The sequence below is a fragment of the Lytechinus variegatus genome, chromosome 1, assembly GCF_018143015.1.
Source record: "Lytechinus variegatus isolate NC3 chromosome 1, Lvar_3.0, whole genome shotgun sequence".
In the NCBI taxonomy this organism is placed as follows: domain Eukaryota; kingdom Metazoa; phylum Echinodermata; class Echinoidea; order Temnopleuroida; family Toxopneustidae; genus Lytechinus; species Lytechinus variegatus.
The window spans coordinates 55,899,340-55,914,907 of record NC_054740.1 but is presented as its reverse complement, the minus strand read 5'-3'; the positions used below and the strand labels follow the sequence as shown (position 1 = coordinate 55,914,907).

The window sequence follows — 15,568 nt, the reverse complement described above, 5'->3', positions numbered from 1 at the left end:
CTACCATGGCAACTCTTTATGTAATAGGGCCATGAAAGAAGCTTGGAAAATTCATGAAAATGGACTCACTTTTCCGTCACAAGTGGGCGCCCCAGCTTTGGTGACCTTGGAGGCGAACTCTGACCTTCTTCCCTGAACCTGCCGAGTTTAGGAGAGGCTGGTTGGTTGCGTAATACCTCGCTGGGTTTGGTAGTACCAGGGGGCATCGTGGGTAAGACGCGTACCATCTGAGTACGTTCCATTGGTTGAGGTTTCTTGGCTACGATTGGTGGACTGCTGCCCTCTTTGGTGGGTACTAATTCATCCATGAGCTAATTGGAAAATCAGATATTTGTATTCACAACATGTACCGTAGTTATTTATCAAAGCGGGGTGTTTCATGAGGCTGTTCGTAAAGTTACGCACGACTGGAACATGTTCTTAGGTCCTAAATGAATGACATAGGAATGTATTATCTAGCACAAGAAGGGGTTACCAGTCATGCGTAAAGTCATTTGTATCTTACAAAAAGCTTTATGAAACACCAACCAGGGCTCCAATGCCATTCACCCTTGAATTTGTTGATCTTGAATAAGTCAGAACTTAACTTGAGATATCAAAATGTATTCATAAGACCCCTTTAATTCTGCAGTCATATCAGTAACATTTTCTATAAGTCTAAGCTATTTATCAGTAACAATAAAAATCAACATTGGCACATATTAATATGAATATTTTCTAATGATATCAATTAGCGGCAAACATAATATCCTACTAAGCTAAAATGCGGGGGTCTGCTTCAAACCCTAACATAGTTTGAGATGAATCTGCAACAACAACAAAATTGCATATGATTGTTTCATGACTTGTTCCTTTTCAGACTCGCACGATTGAGACTGAATTTGAGACTAGATATGCAGTTCCAAAAGTCTGCAACATCATATCAGACCAAAAATTCTAAAAATACAATTTCATGTACGAATGAAATATATTACAAACATTGTTTCTGGCCAAAATTCAAGATATTCTCATTATTTGGACTTAAACTGATTAAACTAAAACAACTTTCACGATGTTGATGATTGGAATAATGCCATATGTATGATTGTAATCTATACACTTACTGGATGAATCATGCATGTGTATATTCAGGAGAGATTGTAACCAATGAATACCAAATATGAATTTTTGCCTAGTTTTTATTGTTTCTTTTGCAGGGGTAATAGTATAAACACTTTACTTTCTTTACCCAAATGAATTTTAAAACAAATAAGCACCTATTGGTTTTTCAGCAATAAATCATACCATCATTCCTAGGCAATATGAATGTACATGCACTTTTCCTCGTCTTTGCATCGGAAGGACCGTTACATCAAAATCACTCTTTAAGATTATCCTTGTACCTTCAACGATGGTTATTATTATTTGCTGATTTATCATTCGGAAGACTCCTAATGTAGTACCCTGTAACCATGGTAATTATCTCCTTCTGAATGATTACCCACCTCAGTACTAGATTGTGCCCTCTCTCTTAGATGAGAAAGTGAAGGTCTACTTCTCCTTCCCATTTTGCTGTCAGGGCCGGTAACCAAGGCAATCTTTGATCTCTCTACGCTCGTATCAAGACGCGATGTCTCCGGCATCAAGGCACTAAACACCTGGGAGTTCAAAAAGAAATTAAAACATCATGAAAGTATCAAATAAGATTTACTTAATTTTTTGTTGTTGTTTAATCTCATCTTGTAGGCAGCACTTTATTCATACAAGTCAAGAAACATTTGCACTTTTTGTATCAGAGTAAAACCCTGATGTAGTGGTCCACCTGCACATCCCTATCACTTATAATATCAGGGGGTGTTTCACAAAGATTTAAGAATGACTTAAGAGTCGCAATTAAATACCGAGTTGCGTACAGTATGAAAGGCTTGACAGCATTGGTCAGATCGTGTCATGAGGACGCGCACTACTGCGTATCTATCAATAAGATAGCGCGTTGCATATCGTGTACGCATCGGCATTTAAGTAAGACTTAAGTCATACTTAAATCTTTTTTAAACATCCCCCAGGGAAACAGGTGACAACTAACACGGGTTTGGGTGTGTCTGTTTGTCATATAATTAAATTCTTGTCTATTGCATTGTGAATACCCATTTATGAATAAGCATGCTCTTGATATAAAATTCCACATGAAAAAAGATGCCAAATCCCTTTTAAAAATGAAAATGGTGTTGTTCCAGTGTTCACATCTTAATGCAGTTGCACCCACTAGTCCACCATCTACCCTTTCACTATTTCCCTTGCTCATTTCCTTAAATAAAATCGAACATTCTATATTTGTTTAAGAATGTGGAAACAGGGACTAACATCATTCACCAAGTCACTGCCAACTTCTTGCTGCTCTTTCTCCTCCTCTTCCTCATCTTCATCCTCATCTGGTAACCCTGAGATATGGTACGTTCCCTCCGTCCCTGATAGGTCGCTGTCCGAATCATTCACTGATTGGTCATCTTCTTCTTCTTGGTCCTCTATATGAGATGGTGGTGCTGACCGCAGGGGCGCTGGAAAAAGGCAAGAACAGAACTAAACTTGATCAGGGTGTGGTGGTTGGCTGGGCTTGATTGGTAATTGGGCTAGATTAGGGTGTAAGGATTGGGCTTGTTCAGGGTGTGGGAGTTGGGCTAGATCGGGTGAGGGGATCGGGTTTGATCACGGTTTGGGGCAGGGCTTGATCAGGGTGTGGGGTTGGGCTTAATCAGGGTGCGGTGGTTGGGCTTCATTAGGTGTGGGGTTGGGCTAGATCAGGGTGTGTAGTTGGGCTTGAAAAGAAAATAGTGGTTGGGCTTGTTCAAGGCATGATGGATGGGATTAATTAGGGTATGTTAGTTAGCCTTGATCAGGTTGTGCAAGTTGGGCTTAATCAGGTTTGGGGGTAAGAATCAATCAGGGTATGGGGTGGGGCTTAATCAGGGAATGGTGGTTGGGCTTAATCAGGGTGTGTTGGGGGGGGGGGGTTGGGCTTGATCAGGGTGTGGGGTTGGTTGGGCTTGATCAGGGTGTGGGGTTAGTTGGGCTTGATCAGGGTGTAAGGGTTGGTTGGGCTTGATCAGGGTGTAAGGGTTGGTTGGGCTTGATCAGGGTGTGGGGTTGGTTGGGCTTGAGCAGGGTGTGGGGGTTGGTTGGGCTTGAGCAGGGTGTGGGGTAAGGCTTGATCACGGTGTGGAATAGGGCTTGATCAGGGTGTGGGGTGTAGGGCTTGATCAGGGTCTAATCAGCTCCTGTAGCTAGAAGATTTATAAACAATAATATAAATAAAATAAACAAACCCATTTCCCCTTATGGCTATGTCAGTAAGATTCACAAAATAAATGATAATTATCTTTTTTTATCAAACCAATGTAATGATGACTATATCACTCTAGTCCAATATCGTGATATGTTATAATTCAACTGCATTACTGCTTGACAATGAGGGAACAGACAGGGATGTTGCAAGAAAATTTTGCAATCAATTACAAATTAAATTCAGTTGTAGCAATTACTTTACACTTCTTGTTGCAAGAGGCAGATCGGCAATCAGTTGCAAGATATATGACTGATTTGGGGAACCAAAATTTTCTTGCAAATTCCCATTAGTATGCAATACTTGATTATTTTGAGGCTGTTAAATAATAAGTACTTTTGGTGGCTAAAATACAGTATTTCCATCTTTTCTACAATTTGTGTTGGAAACACACCATCAAACAACAAAGGCCTAGAAAGTACTACAATATAACTCAAACCTAAATTGTAAAATTATCATGACGAAAATACTTGTCTTTTACAATGTGTATGTTAATTTCACAATCCACATAGATTAGTATAATATACCATCGAATCCCTAGTATATGTAATGCACATATAGTCTAAATATCTTTAATGTGTGATTTATTTTGTAGTATCATTATAATTGGAAGTCTATATCAATAGGGGAACTCCCACATAACAGCTTAGCAGTAGCAATTGATAAAATATGTACAAGACAGCCCAATATTTACTTTGCTTTTGAAAAAAATGAAATGTAAAAAAGCAAAACAAATGAAGCACAGTGGGAAAATATCCTTGAACAGCCCTGTATATGACTTACAATGAACAAAATAAAAAAAAGCTGTGAATTATGTGAAGAAATACTTGATCAACTCAAGAGATAACACATACATGTATGAATAATTTACAACATGCTACATGTAACAAGATGACAACTGATAATACCATGAATACATGACAAATAAAATGATAAAATATAAAACCAATCAGGGCACATGTATATAGATGGGATCATAAGAATTAGAATGTTGTGGTAAAATGAGATTATCACTTTCCCCGCTTTTTTGGCAGAATATATTGATGGTTGATTGACAAAAAAAACATAAATGATAAGATGTACTTCAAGATATCTTTCTAAACCCTTCAATGGCTCCCTTATAATACAACAAAATCTTCTTTAAAAAAAAGGAATGTTGTTAAGTTATTTTCAATTTAAGCAGACAAGGTGGAGAAAAAAAAACATTTAAAAAGGACAGATGAAAAATTAATAATAGATTTCTGGGAAAAAAATACAATAACAGATTTCTGAAGTTTAAGTTTTGTGATATATGAAAGTAGTCCCCCCCTGATGGCTTACAAAGGTTGTGTACAAATAAAATTATATTCCACTTTCTTCCCTATATTTAGGGAGAATAAGGGAGTTTTAATGAAATTTGGTAAAAAAGACAGTTATGATATATTGAAATGAGATCATGTACAGCAATAATGGAATGGTTTATACAGACATGCAGGCTATCATATCAAACAAAGTCAAGTCATTCCACCATCATTTCATTGTCACAAGTCCAAACCAAGACACATGCCATGCTTTTGATCTGTTTGGAGTCAATAGGTTAGTCATTTTGACTCTTCTATCACACTGTCTTCTTACCACATATAAGATGGCCCATGTCGAAGTCCCATTCAAAGTCTGTTCATTTATGAATTACATAACAAGTGTTAATCAAGATGAGAATGACGATGATGATGGTGTTTATATCATGATCAAGATAGAATGGAGAGAGGGGGGGGATAGAGGGAGTAGAAAGGGAGGGAGAAGGGAGGAGAAAAGAGAAAGGAGGAGGAGGAATACTCTAAGACCCGTTTTTCTGAAGTCAGATTTAACTTAGACCCCGGTCTAAGTCTGTGCTAAAATTATGGAAAGCCAAACATGTCAAAATTTTCCTCACATTGCATATTTCTTATGCTTACTGTGCTCTTTCATAACTCGTGAATGGTGAAGAAAAATCATCCTGTTTATCTTTTCGAAACAGTTAAGAATGATTTGAGCGAAACGTGAGCTGATACATTTATATCATATTGTTGGAGATTTATGCAACTATTGGCTGTCCATAGTTAAAACACACCTTTAAACCAGAGTTTGAATTAAACCCGACTTCAGAATATAGAGTGGTGGAGGAGGAGGGAGGACAGAAGGAGAAAGGAAGGAAAGAGACAGGAAGAGGGAGAGACGTGCAGAGAGGGAGTATGGAGAGAGAGAAAGGGGGAGAGAATAAGGAAAGAGAAATGAAGGGAGGAAGGATGAAAAGAAATGACAGAGGTGAGGAAATGGAATAGAAAGAAAGAAAGAAAGAAAAAAAGGGTGAATATTCATGTGCTGTAAATCAATGAGCAGGAGTAGAAAAAAAAATTATTTCAAAGCAAGATGAAGGTACATGTATTTTTCAAAGAAAAAATAAGAATGAAATACAGTGAAAATAATAAATCATCATAGAACTGAAAGAAAAAAACAAAGAAAATGAAAGGATAAAATAATATGAAGAAACAGATGAATAATGTGACATGAAATCAATTTATGAAGATACAGAATCATGCATGTACCAAGTTGAATTAGTGTGTCAATAAAGGACTTTTTTTCTCATTTTGCAACTTTGTTGAACAAAATGTTTTATAAGAAGTTATGTGTAGAAAATAATGGAGTGAAAATGTCTGATATTGATAAATGTAAAAGAAATACTATGCAGTATTATATGTTCACAATAGTGAACAAATGTATCAGAATTGTATCACAGCAGTAGTAGTACTAGCAGTAATATCATGAATTATTAAAAGTTATTTTACACAGAATAATGGACTAAAAACAAATTCAAAATGAAAAGGGAAGTACGGGAAATAGCAATAAGCAATGATGTCGTAGCAAGATAGAGTGGACACAAGAGAATTGTAAACAGATGAAGAATATGTGAATTTAAACATTCATAACACAAATTAATCACGATTATATGAATGTAACAATAAATTATGTATTCTTTACTTAACTTCAGCTGTTGACAATTCAATCTCCAAAATTCATTACATCTAAATAAGGACATGGCTATAGTTCTTGTAATTCTTTGAAATATCACAGTACAAGTGGAAGATGAATACACAATCCTTCAAAGTTTGGTAAGGTTTGATGAAATGTAGATATTTGCTTAAATTAATCATTTTGTTTTTCCTCACATGAAAAAAAAAAGTGATTGAATATCATGTACACCATGTGAAGGAAAATGAGTTTGAATGAAAGGTGGATAATATGACATTTAATGTGATACATTCAACATTTGACAGGATACATGGAAAAAAAAGACTCAACATTTTTATTTAGTAACAGTGGCACATGGCACTAACAAACCTCATACTACAAAAAAATTAATAATTTCATAAAATGAATTCAAAGCAACTAGAAAAGAAGCACAGCAAAGCTAGAAGAAGGGTGAATATTTTGACAGAAAGTTGAATGATGTAAATGAAAAGAATGCAATCAGTTGATCGCAGGCGTCTTAACATAAGTCTGTGCCATCGTGTTAGGCAGGAATCCAGCTCAGTGTCTTTTACAGCAGTTTTCTTTAATTTCCCCATTGCTTTCTTTAGGTTGAATGGGGAAAAGATGCAGACAGAACCCAACTCAGCGTCTTTTACGGCAGTTTTCTTGTATTTCCCCCATTGCTTTGTTTAGATTGAATGGGAAAAAGATGCCAAAAGAACCAAACTCAGTGTCTTTTACAGCAGTTTTCTTGTATTTCCCCCATTGCTTTGTTTAGGGTGTGTGGGGGAAAAGATGCTGACAGAACCCAACTCAAAGTCTTTTACAGTAGTTTTCTTTAATTTCCCCCATTGCTTTGTTTAGGGTGAATAGAGAAAAGATGTGAAAGAATCCAACTCAAAGTCTTTTACAGTAGTTTTCTTTAATTTCCCCCATTGCTTTGTTTAGGGTGAATAGAGAAAAGATGTGAAAGAATCCAACTCAAAGTCTTTTACAGTAGTTTTCTTTAATTTCCCCCATTGCTTTGTTTAGGGTGAATAGACAAAAGATGTGAAAGAATCCAACTCAAAGTCTTTTACAGTAGTTTTCTTTAATTTCCCCCATTGCTTTGTTTAGGGTGAATAGAGAAAAGATGTGAAAGAATCCAACTCAAAGTCTTTTACAGTAGTTTTCTTTAATTTCCCCCATTGCTTTGTTTAGGGTGAATAGAGAAAAGATGTGAAAGAATCCAACTCAAAGTCTTTTACAGTAGTATTCTTTAATTTCCCCCATTGCTTTGTTTAGGGTGAATAGAGAAAAGATGTGAAAGAATCCAACTCAAAGTCTTTTACAGTAGTTTTCTTTAATTTCCCCCATTGCTTTGTTTAGGGTGAATAGAGCAAAGATGTGAAAGAATCCAACTCAAAGTCTTTTACAGTAGTTTTCTTTAATTTCCCCCATTGCTTTGTTTAGGGTGAATAGAGAAAAGATGTGAAAGAATCCAACTCAAAGTCTTTTACAGTAGTTTTCTTTAATTTCCCCCATTGCTTTGTTTAGGGTGAATAGAGAAAAGATGTGAAAGAATCCAACTCAAAGTCTTTTACAGTAGTTTTCTTTAATTTCCCCATTGCTTTGTTTAGGGTGAATAGAGAAAAGATGTGAAAGAATCCAACTCAAAGTCTTTTACAGTAGTTTTCTTTAATTTCCCCCATTGCTTTGTTTAGGGTGTGTTGAGAAAAGATGTGAAAGAATCCAACTCAAAGTCTTTTACAGTAGTTTTCTTTAATTTCCCCCATTGCTTTGTTTAGGGGAATGGGAAAAAGATACTGAAAGAATCCTACTCAACGTTATTCACAGTGGCTTTCTCACATTCCCCATAATTTTTCCAGAGCAGAAATAAGGAAAAGACGCTTAGTGTAAATCCCAGCAGAAGATGTGTTTCTGACTTTTGTTAAGGTGTCATAACATGACAATGTTAGTTGAAAGGGGGGAGTTGTAGTCCCTTTCTATTGCTTTTGTGTTTTGTTTCTTGAAAATCCTTTGAATGTTTATCTGGAATGTTTCATTTTTCTAACCCTGAGAAATGTTTTTATTTCTGGAAAGAGCCTCTAGCTATTATGCTGAATGTCGTTGAACAAATATCATCTGATATCAATGTCATATTAGACAAGACAGGGGAAGAAAAGGGATTTTCCTTCAAAGTTTTGTGAAGTTGACTTGAACCAACCTCCATATTTTTTCTCTCAAAGAAACACATGTTCATTAAAACAAAGAGAGTTTGGAATAGTTTTCAGTGAAAGGAAGTGCAAACTTAAAATTTCTTTAATGATTTCCCATTCATTTTTTAAAATTTATTTTTATTTTCAAAGTTTATTTTTTAAATTATTCCTTCATTATTGAGTATTAATATTACTAAATCTATAGTTCAATTTAATATTATAATCCCTATCTCACTATTGTTATTTATTATTATTATATAATTATTATTATGATTATGATGTGGTTGATGGCAAAGATCATCAGTATCACAATCATAATCCCTACTAAATAATAAGTATATTTATCACACTTTTATCATCAAAATCAGTCATGCTAAGATACTGCAATTAGATTCATTTTCTGCCACATCAATTTGATTTTTGTATGAGTTCCTGCAAGACTAGTTGCTCTAAAAGGGCAGTTCGCAATTCTTGCATAAGGTCATGAAAAATATGAACTTAATCTCAGGATGATATAATGGTCATTAAGAGTCAAAAGAGCAAGAAGAGTATTAGTCAAGCAAAGGAGAGAGTGCAATAAAAAAATCTTTACTGCATCAGGCTAAATAAGTGAAAATGCTGATGCAGGGGGGGGGAGATTGACTCTTTTTAAGATGCGTATTGCAAGAAACTCCATTATCTGTAATAAATTTTCAAGTTTATAAATATACTGTAGCATCTCAATATTTTCCCTAAAGCCTTTATCTACTGATTGAGAATTTGAGCAACTATTTCAAAAGTAAAACATTTATATATTGTGCAACAAACAAATCAATTTGATTTTTCTTTTGCTGTTGTTTCAAATTAATATTTGTTAGAATAGTCTTAAAAAGCTCCATCTTTGCATGGTTGGGCTTTTTAAATCACTTTAATTGGACAATATTTATATCTTGCAAATCTTAGAGAAAAAAATCTTGTTTTTATTGACTGGTGTATCTGAACTATCAAACATTTTGCAGATATATAAGTTTGTTATGAGATAATGGAAACTTTTGACAGCAAGAATTCCCTTTGAAAGAGGTTAGTAAATTAGGAAGCGAGATTAGAGAAAGATGCGTTTTGATTAAAAGTTGGCAAAGAGCTCAGTAGCAGTTAGTAAGAATAATCTGGCTGATTCACATTTGATTAAAAGATCATTCCTTTTTAAATCTGTTCTTTAAATTTTTTCATGGCTACAAGACAAGAACTTTTTTCTTACGTTTAAGCCAAACCAACTATCTTTATGTTGTCTGTATGATGTCTGTAGTTTCTTAAGATTTTGATCGCCTTGTTCAATTATAGCCAATGGCTCTGACACTGACGCACAAAGCCCACGGTTACCATGTTTTTTTTTGTTGTTTTTTTTTTTCATTTTATAAATGTATGATTCTAGCTAAAAGAAAGTTGATTGAATGCAATAGTTGGTCTGCAATTCCTCAATCCTCTTGGCTCATCTAATCCCATGCCCAATGATTTTTTACTAGAATTCTTAGCCGGAACACATCAGACAAGATATGTGAAAATACAGCCAGATATTCCATGTTAGATTCGGAGTCGGGTTAGTGAATGGTTAGAATCTGAAATGAAGAGGCTTGGCTGAAAGATTTTGTTTGGCATACCTTCGGATGTTTCGTCTACTACCAATTCTTTCCCCTGGGCTTCCAGAATAGCTTCGAAAGATGGGACCTGCGCCTGCCTTAGAAGTACTACATCTTCATCTAGATTGAATGGAGGGAAAGAGGCAATTTGCAGTTTGGAGATTAATACCACACCAGACAGACAGAGAGAAAGATGCAAGAGGGTTTCAAGGAAGGAATGCTTGGCTTAGACTTCTGACATAGACCCAAGATTTAGAGATTCTGATTTGGAGATGTCATAACTATGAGTGACTCTGGTGAATTATTCATCGTCTGGAAAAGCGGGATCCAACGACCTAAACAAATGAATACTTGATGGTGACCATGACAATGATGATGATGATGATGACGATGATAAAAATGAAGAGAATGATGATGATGCGAGTGCTGTTGATCATGATGATGATAATGACGATGATGAGGAAAATGAAGAAGATGAAGAGGATGATAATGATGACGATGATGATAATGATGACAATGAAGACGATGAAAATGATGATGATAAAAATGAAAACGATGCTAATGCTGAAGATAATGAAGATGATGAAATTGAAGAAGATGATGATGGAGATGGTGATGATGATAATGATGGAGGTGATGATGGCAATGATGATGGTAGCAGCGATGAAAATGGAGAGGATTATGACAATGGTGATGATAACGATCACGATGATGATTTGATGACTATAATGATGGTGATCCGGACAATGACAACAAATTGATACAGCTATAAAAAAAATTGATAACAATAACTAAGGGAGGGAATGATATAAAAAAATTACGAAATGATACCTTGTGGAAATCAATAGCACATAATTACAGTTATGAAGAAGAAAACATGGCACAATTTCATTCGCGCAAAACCAACAAACAACAAAGAGAAAATTCATTGGTACGCAAAGTATGTGCATCCACCTAACGACACTCTAATCCACATTGTATAACTAGGTTTCTGTGAACGAATTTGTTTGAAGCATTACTGAAAGAAAGTTACAAGTATTTAAACAGAAATAAATTATTTACAACTGTATTTTACATCAGGCATTCTTGATCCATGCGTGGGAATAGTCAAAGTAATCATGTGGTACAACTGGGTACAGAATATGGAACACAAATGCAGGATAATAAAATACATTGGTGAAATATCAACAAATAGAAAGAACTCACATGGAAGCATGTATCATTTTAACTCTTCAAACAAGTATCTTCCATAATTGAGAACGCGCTTACATGGTTTGCAACAATGTTTCAACTAAAAACACATTTTGCAATAATTTTTTACTTCAAGTGGTTAAAATCTAAATTGAATCTAATAAATCAAGTAAACACTATTCTAAACTTCTGTGACAAAATATATTTGAATATGCATATCAAACATGAGTGCAATGGACTAATAATACTATTTATAAAAATAACTTGTGAATATTCCAGGTGTCTATAACACTCTCCGTTCTTTAACCGCAACCCTCCGGGGCCTAGGAGCCCCCCCACCCACCCTCGATGTTCGTGCATTATTTAAAAAAAAGCAAAAGGCTATTGCTGCGATGTTTCGTGACACACTAATGAGAAAAATGATATGCAAAACTGTTCTTCAAAAATCATAATTGACAATTAAGCATAGAAAAAACCAGGGTGGCACGACATCTGCTGGATCCTGCTACATTTGCTCAGGTCTTAGTAACTTAGAGGGCATAGGGTTAGAGTTTGGATTATAATAGATTTTTTTGTTCAGAATAATGACTATAAATTTAACGTGTCCAAAGGACACACAGGCCCTCGCTTAACGTGATCAGAAATTCATTCCATATGATTGAACTTAATATTGTGCAGACACCAATATGCAACAAATTTAGACCTTTGAACCAACTCGCATATATAATTAGCTGTGACCTTTGAGCAATTATCGCTGGAGTGAATGTCATGACACCAAAACCAGAGAACGATGCATTGTTATACCTCCACCACCTGTAACTTACCACCATTGTCCGGTGAACTAGATGGGGAATCCCCAACTATTTCCCCATGTGATGCGGATGCTGTCCAACCATTGGTTAATTTGTTTTGACCACTGACGGACGATTCTAACTGTTGTATCTGAAGAGAAAACACAAATAAAAACCAAACGTTTGACTCAACTGAGACACCTATAAAAATTGATGAAAACATAAGCAGGGCAATCAAATATGAAATGACAGTTTGTATGGCAAGAAGAGAAAGGAAAGCTGTATGTAAATACCTAAGTGTTTATGAAAAAGGCATGATTGTGTGTGTATATAGAAAGCAGATACCAAATTGCAAGTTTACAAATAAGAGAATTCCAAGCATTATCTGAAATGTAGTATTTTTAATACTCTTATCCAGAAGCATAGAGACAGGAAATACATTCATAGATGTTTTTTTCCACAAGTCGAACATGACAATGTAAAAAGTTGTTTCTGTTTTTTGTTTTGTTTTGTTTTGCTTTCTTCTAATTATGTGATATACTTCTCATCAAGGAAGGACATTGTACTCATGTTCTGACTTCAATGTAATAATGGGGGACTAATTGCCATTGATTACTGGTTTAATGTTATCATGTGACAGTCATTAAACTGTAAACAACGGGATAGAGATGTTTTGATTCCGAGCGAGTCAAACAATAGCTGTTGGCTGCAGCATGGATACAATGAGAGTATGAACGACGGAAAGAAAATGGGAGTAGAGATGGAATTAGCAGAGCATATGAGATGACATTAAAAGATGTTTACACCATTAAAAAAAGAGAGATATGGCATATGAGAAAGATAGAGAGAGAAAATTATCTTCAAATAACTGAAAATGATTATTAATGTAATTACTTCTACTACAAGTTTTCTGGGGAACCAAGATTTTAAAAAAATGAAAATGAGAGAAAAAAAAAATAACATGGACCTTGGCCCCGTCTTACAAAGAGTTACGATTGATCCAATCAATCGTAACTCTGGAAATCCATCAGTGTCATAATTTTTTTCTACAGGAAATTTGCAAAATGTCCTTTGTAAACAAAGGAGATCACACCAAATTGTCAAAAAATCAATGAATTTATGGACATACATTCATATCTCTTTTTTTTGTAACAAACATGCATTTTAAATGTTGACTTTGCTGGCTTTCCATAGTTGCGATTGAACGGATCAATCACAATTCTTTGTAAGACGGGGCCAAGGAGTAGAACAGATGAGAGAGAAAAGAGACACAGGAAAGGACAATATCTTGATTTGAGAAACTGAGAACAAAAACAACCATTAATTCTTGTTTATTAAAAAAAGAGGCTGCAGTTATACCTTCAAAGACATGCCAAAGGGACAAGAGACAATATCAATGATAGATGGCTGGAAGCACAATCCTTCGCTGGTCACTGACCGAGGATAAATGGCCAGGTATTGGTATCAACTTCTCAATTCAACCAATAACTCATTTTTTTTTCTATCGATCTATCCACTGCTCCCATTTCTCTCCCTCTCTCCCATCCTCACTCTCTCTAGGTGGTTTCGGACCGCCTCGAAGTTCGTCAGTTCCAGGTATTTTCTAATCAGGAAATTTACCCCGATCAGAAATAACTAGGTAATATTGGCAATGTCAAAGCAAATTATGCGTAATCTCCTCGAAAGGAAATACCCACTACATACATGTAGAAGGTACTTGTCAAAATTACAAGAACTTTTGCTGGGATTTTTCCAAGGTCACAGGTATTTTGGCAATGTGAAAGCAATTTACGGGAATTTTTAGCCAAGCGTGTCGTTGGGTGCAGGGGTGCAGGGGCGCCGTGGGTGGCTGCTGGGCTAGTGATTTTGAATCTAGCGCCTTGCCTGCTTATCAGACCATACTGCGCATGCTTGTAACTTCAGGAACTTATCCCGAAGTATATGTTTCGGGGCGGTGTGAATGCAGGAATAATTAATGGGTATTTTTTAGCCTAAAAATGTCTTTGTAATATAACAGGGATTCTTATGATCGAGGCGGTTCGAAACCACCTAATATCTGTCCCTATCCCTCGCTCATATCTGACCATGGACTGAGGAGCCTCCATCCAATCAAATTATATGTTAGAGCCGGGAGCAATGTCTTTTTTTTCCCATTAAACCATCAAGACGATATGCCTCACCATTTTTTCTTCATCTGGACGAGTGGATCTAAAGTGTTCATAGTTGTTTTGCGTTCTGCAAATTGTGTGAAAGATGCCCTTCACAATCAATCACAAATGCAGAATTGTTTTCTTTTTCTAATGTCATTTCATGTGTCTGTTCGGATATGAGCTATCTGTAGTCCTTCTTCACCCATGCTAGCTATTGCTATGAAAGATAGTGACTTTATAGGGCTGTAACTACTTTACTGACATATGACCCCCCAAAAAAAAAAAATAGATAAATAAATGAATAAATAAATAAATTAAAAAATTAATGATTGAATGAATGAATGAATAAATAAATACATAAATAAATAAAGAAAAAAAAGAAAAAAAGAAAGAATGAAAAACAACAAAAACAAAATAAATAAAAAAATGATAATTAAACAAATGAAATAAAAAATATCACCCTGTTATCGCTTAAACTATCAGACAAACTATTGTAAAATATGAAAATACAGTATGGTAATAATAGTGTAAGCCCATTCACATTTGTTTAAATTAAGTTAAATTAAAAGAGGTGAAGTATAAAACAGAAAAACTGTAAATAATATTTGTTCATTTGAAATCCTGGTGTAAACAAGGATACATGGTGTCTGTGACAAAATATGAACATATACATTCCCTCTGAAACTATTTGACACAATTTTCAATTTCACCCCAAAGAAAAACTGGAAGAGGCCATAAGGAAAGCTGAACAAATTAGAAGATTAGAATTTACACTGACATCAGTGGGCAGTTTCCCTGTGGGAGATGGTTACATGTAAGATAGCAGCGCAGCAAATATCTAGCTCTCTGTGGACTTTTATTCAAGGTTATCCCGACGTTTGTATGAAAAACTATACTAATCTAAAAAGAGGGAGAGAGCCTCGAGAGTTTGACCTAATATCGAAGTAAGCACACAAAACTGACATAAGAACCAGTTTTGCATTCATTATGTCAAAACGACAACCGTGTAATATAAAACCAATCTACTCAAGCAGTTGACAGAATTATTCTAGTTCAATCAAATTCATCCTCAATATGATACCCTACTTACACTCGAAAGGTAAGGACATTTTAATCGGCATCATTAGAAATGGTGTGGAAATGTCCAGCATCCTTGTGCCAGAGTTCCAATGGCCTTATTAATGACTGATTAACTTATCAATTAATAATAATTAACATGCATCTTTTTCTTAGAGGGGTGGTATTTTCAATCAATTTTCCCAAACATGAGTTAAATTTGGACAGACTTGACAGGGCGCCTGTTGCATAAAAGACT

At 35.4% G+C, this 15,568-nt stretch overlaps 1 protein-coding gene across 11 annotated transcripts in view; it reads right to left on the bottom strand.

Moving 5' to 3' along the window:
• Positions 1-15,568, bottom strand: part of LOC121417485 (neurabin-1-like) — a 96,844-nt gene that overhangs the window by 17,780 nt on the left and 63,496 nt on the right. For 9 of the 11 annotated variants that reach the window (XM_041611208.1, XM_041611234.1, XM_041611241.1 and 6 more), the window contains 6 exons: positions 12,137-12,254; positions 10,143-10,241; positions 4,934-4,972; positions 2,344-2,537; positions 1,485-1,637; positions 70-311 (listed from right to left, as the gene is read on the bottom strand). In XM_041611208.1, coding sequence (XP_041467142.1) covers positions 70-311; positions 1,485-1,637; positions 2,344-2,537; positions 4,934-4,972; positions 10,143-10,241; positions 12,137-12,254 — 845 coding nt within the window. The remainder of the gene's footprint in view (positions 1-69; positions 312-1,484; positions 1,638-2,343; positions 2,538-4,933; positions 4,973-10,142; positions 10,242-12,136; positions 12,255-15,568) is intronic. The other 2 variants (XM_041611215.1, XM_041611245.1) reach the window with 2 other exon arrangements.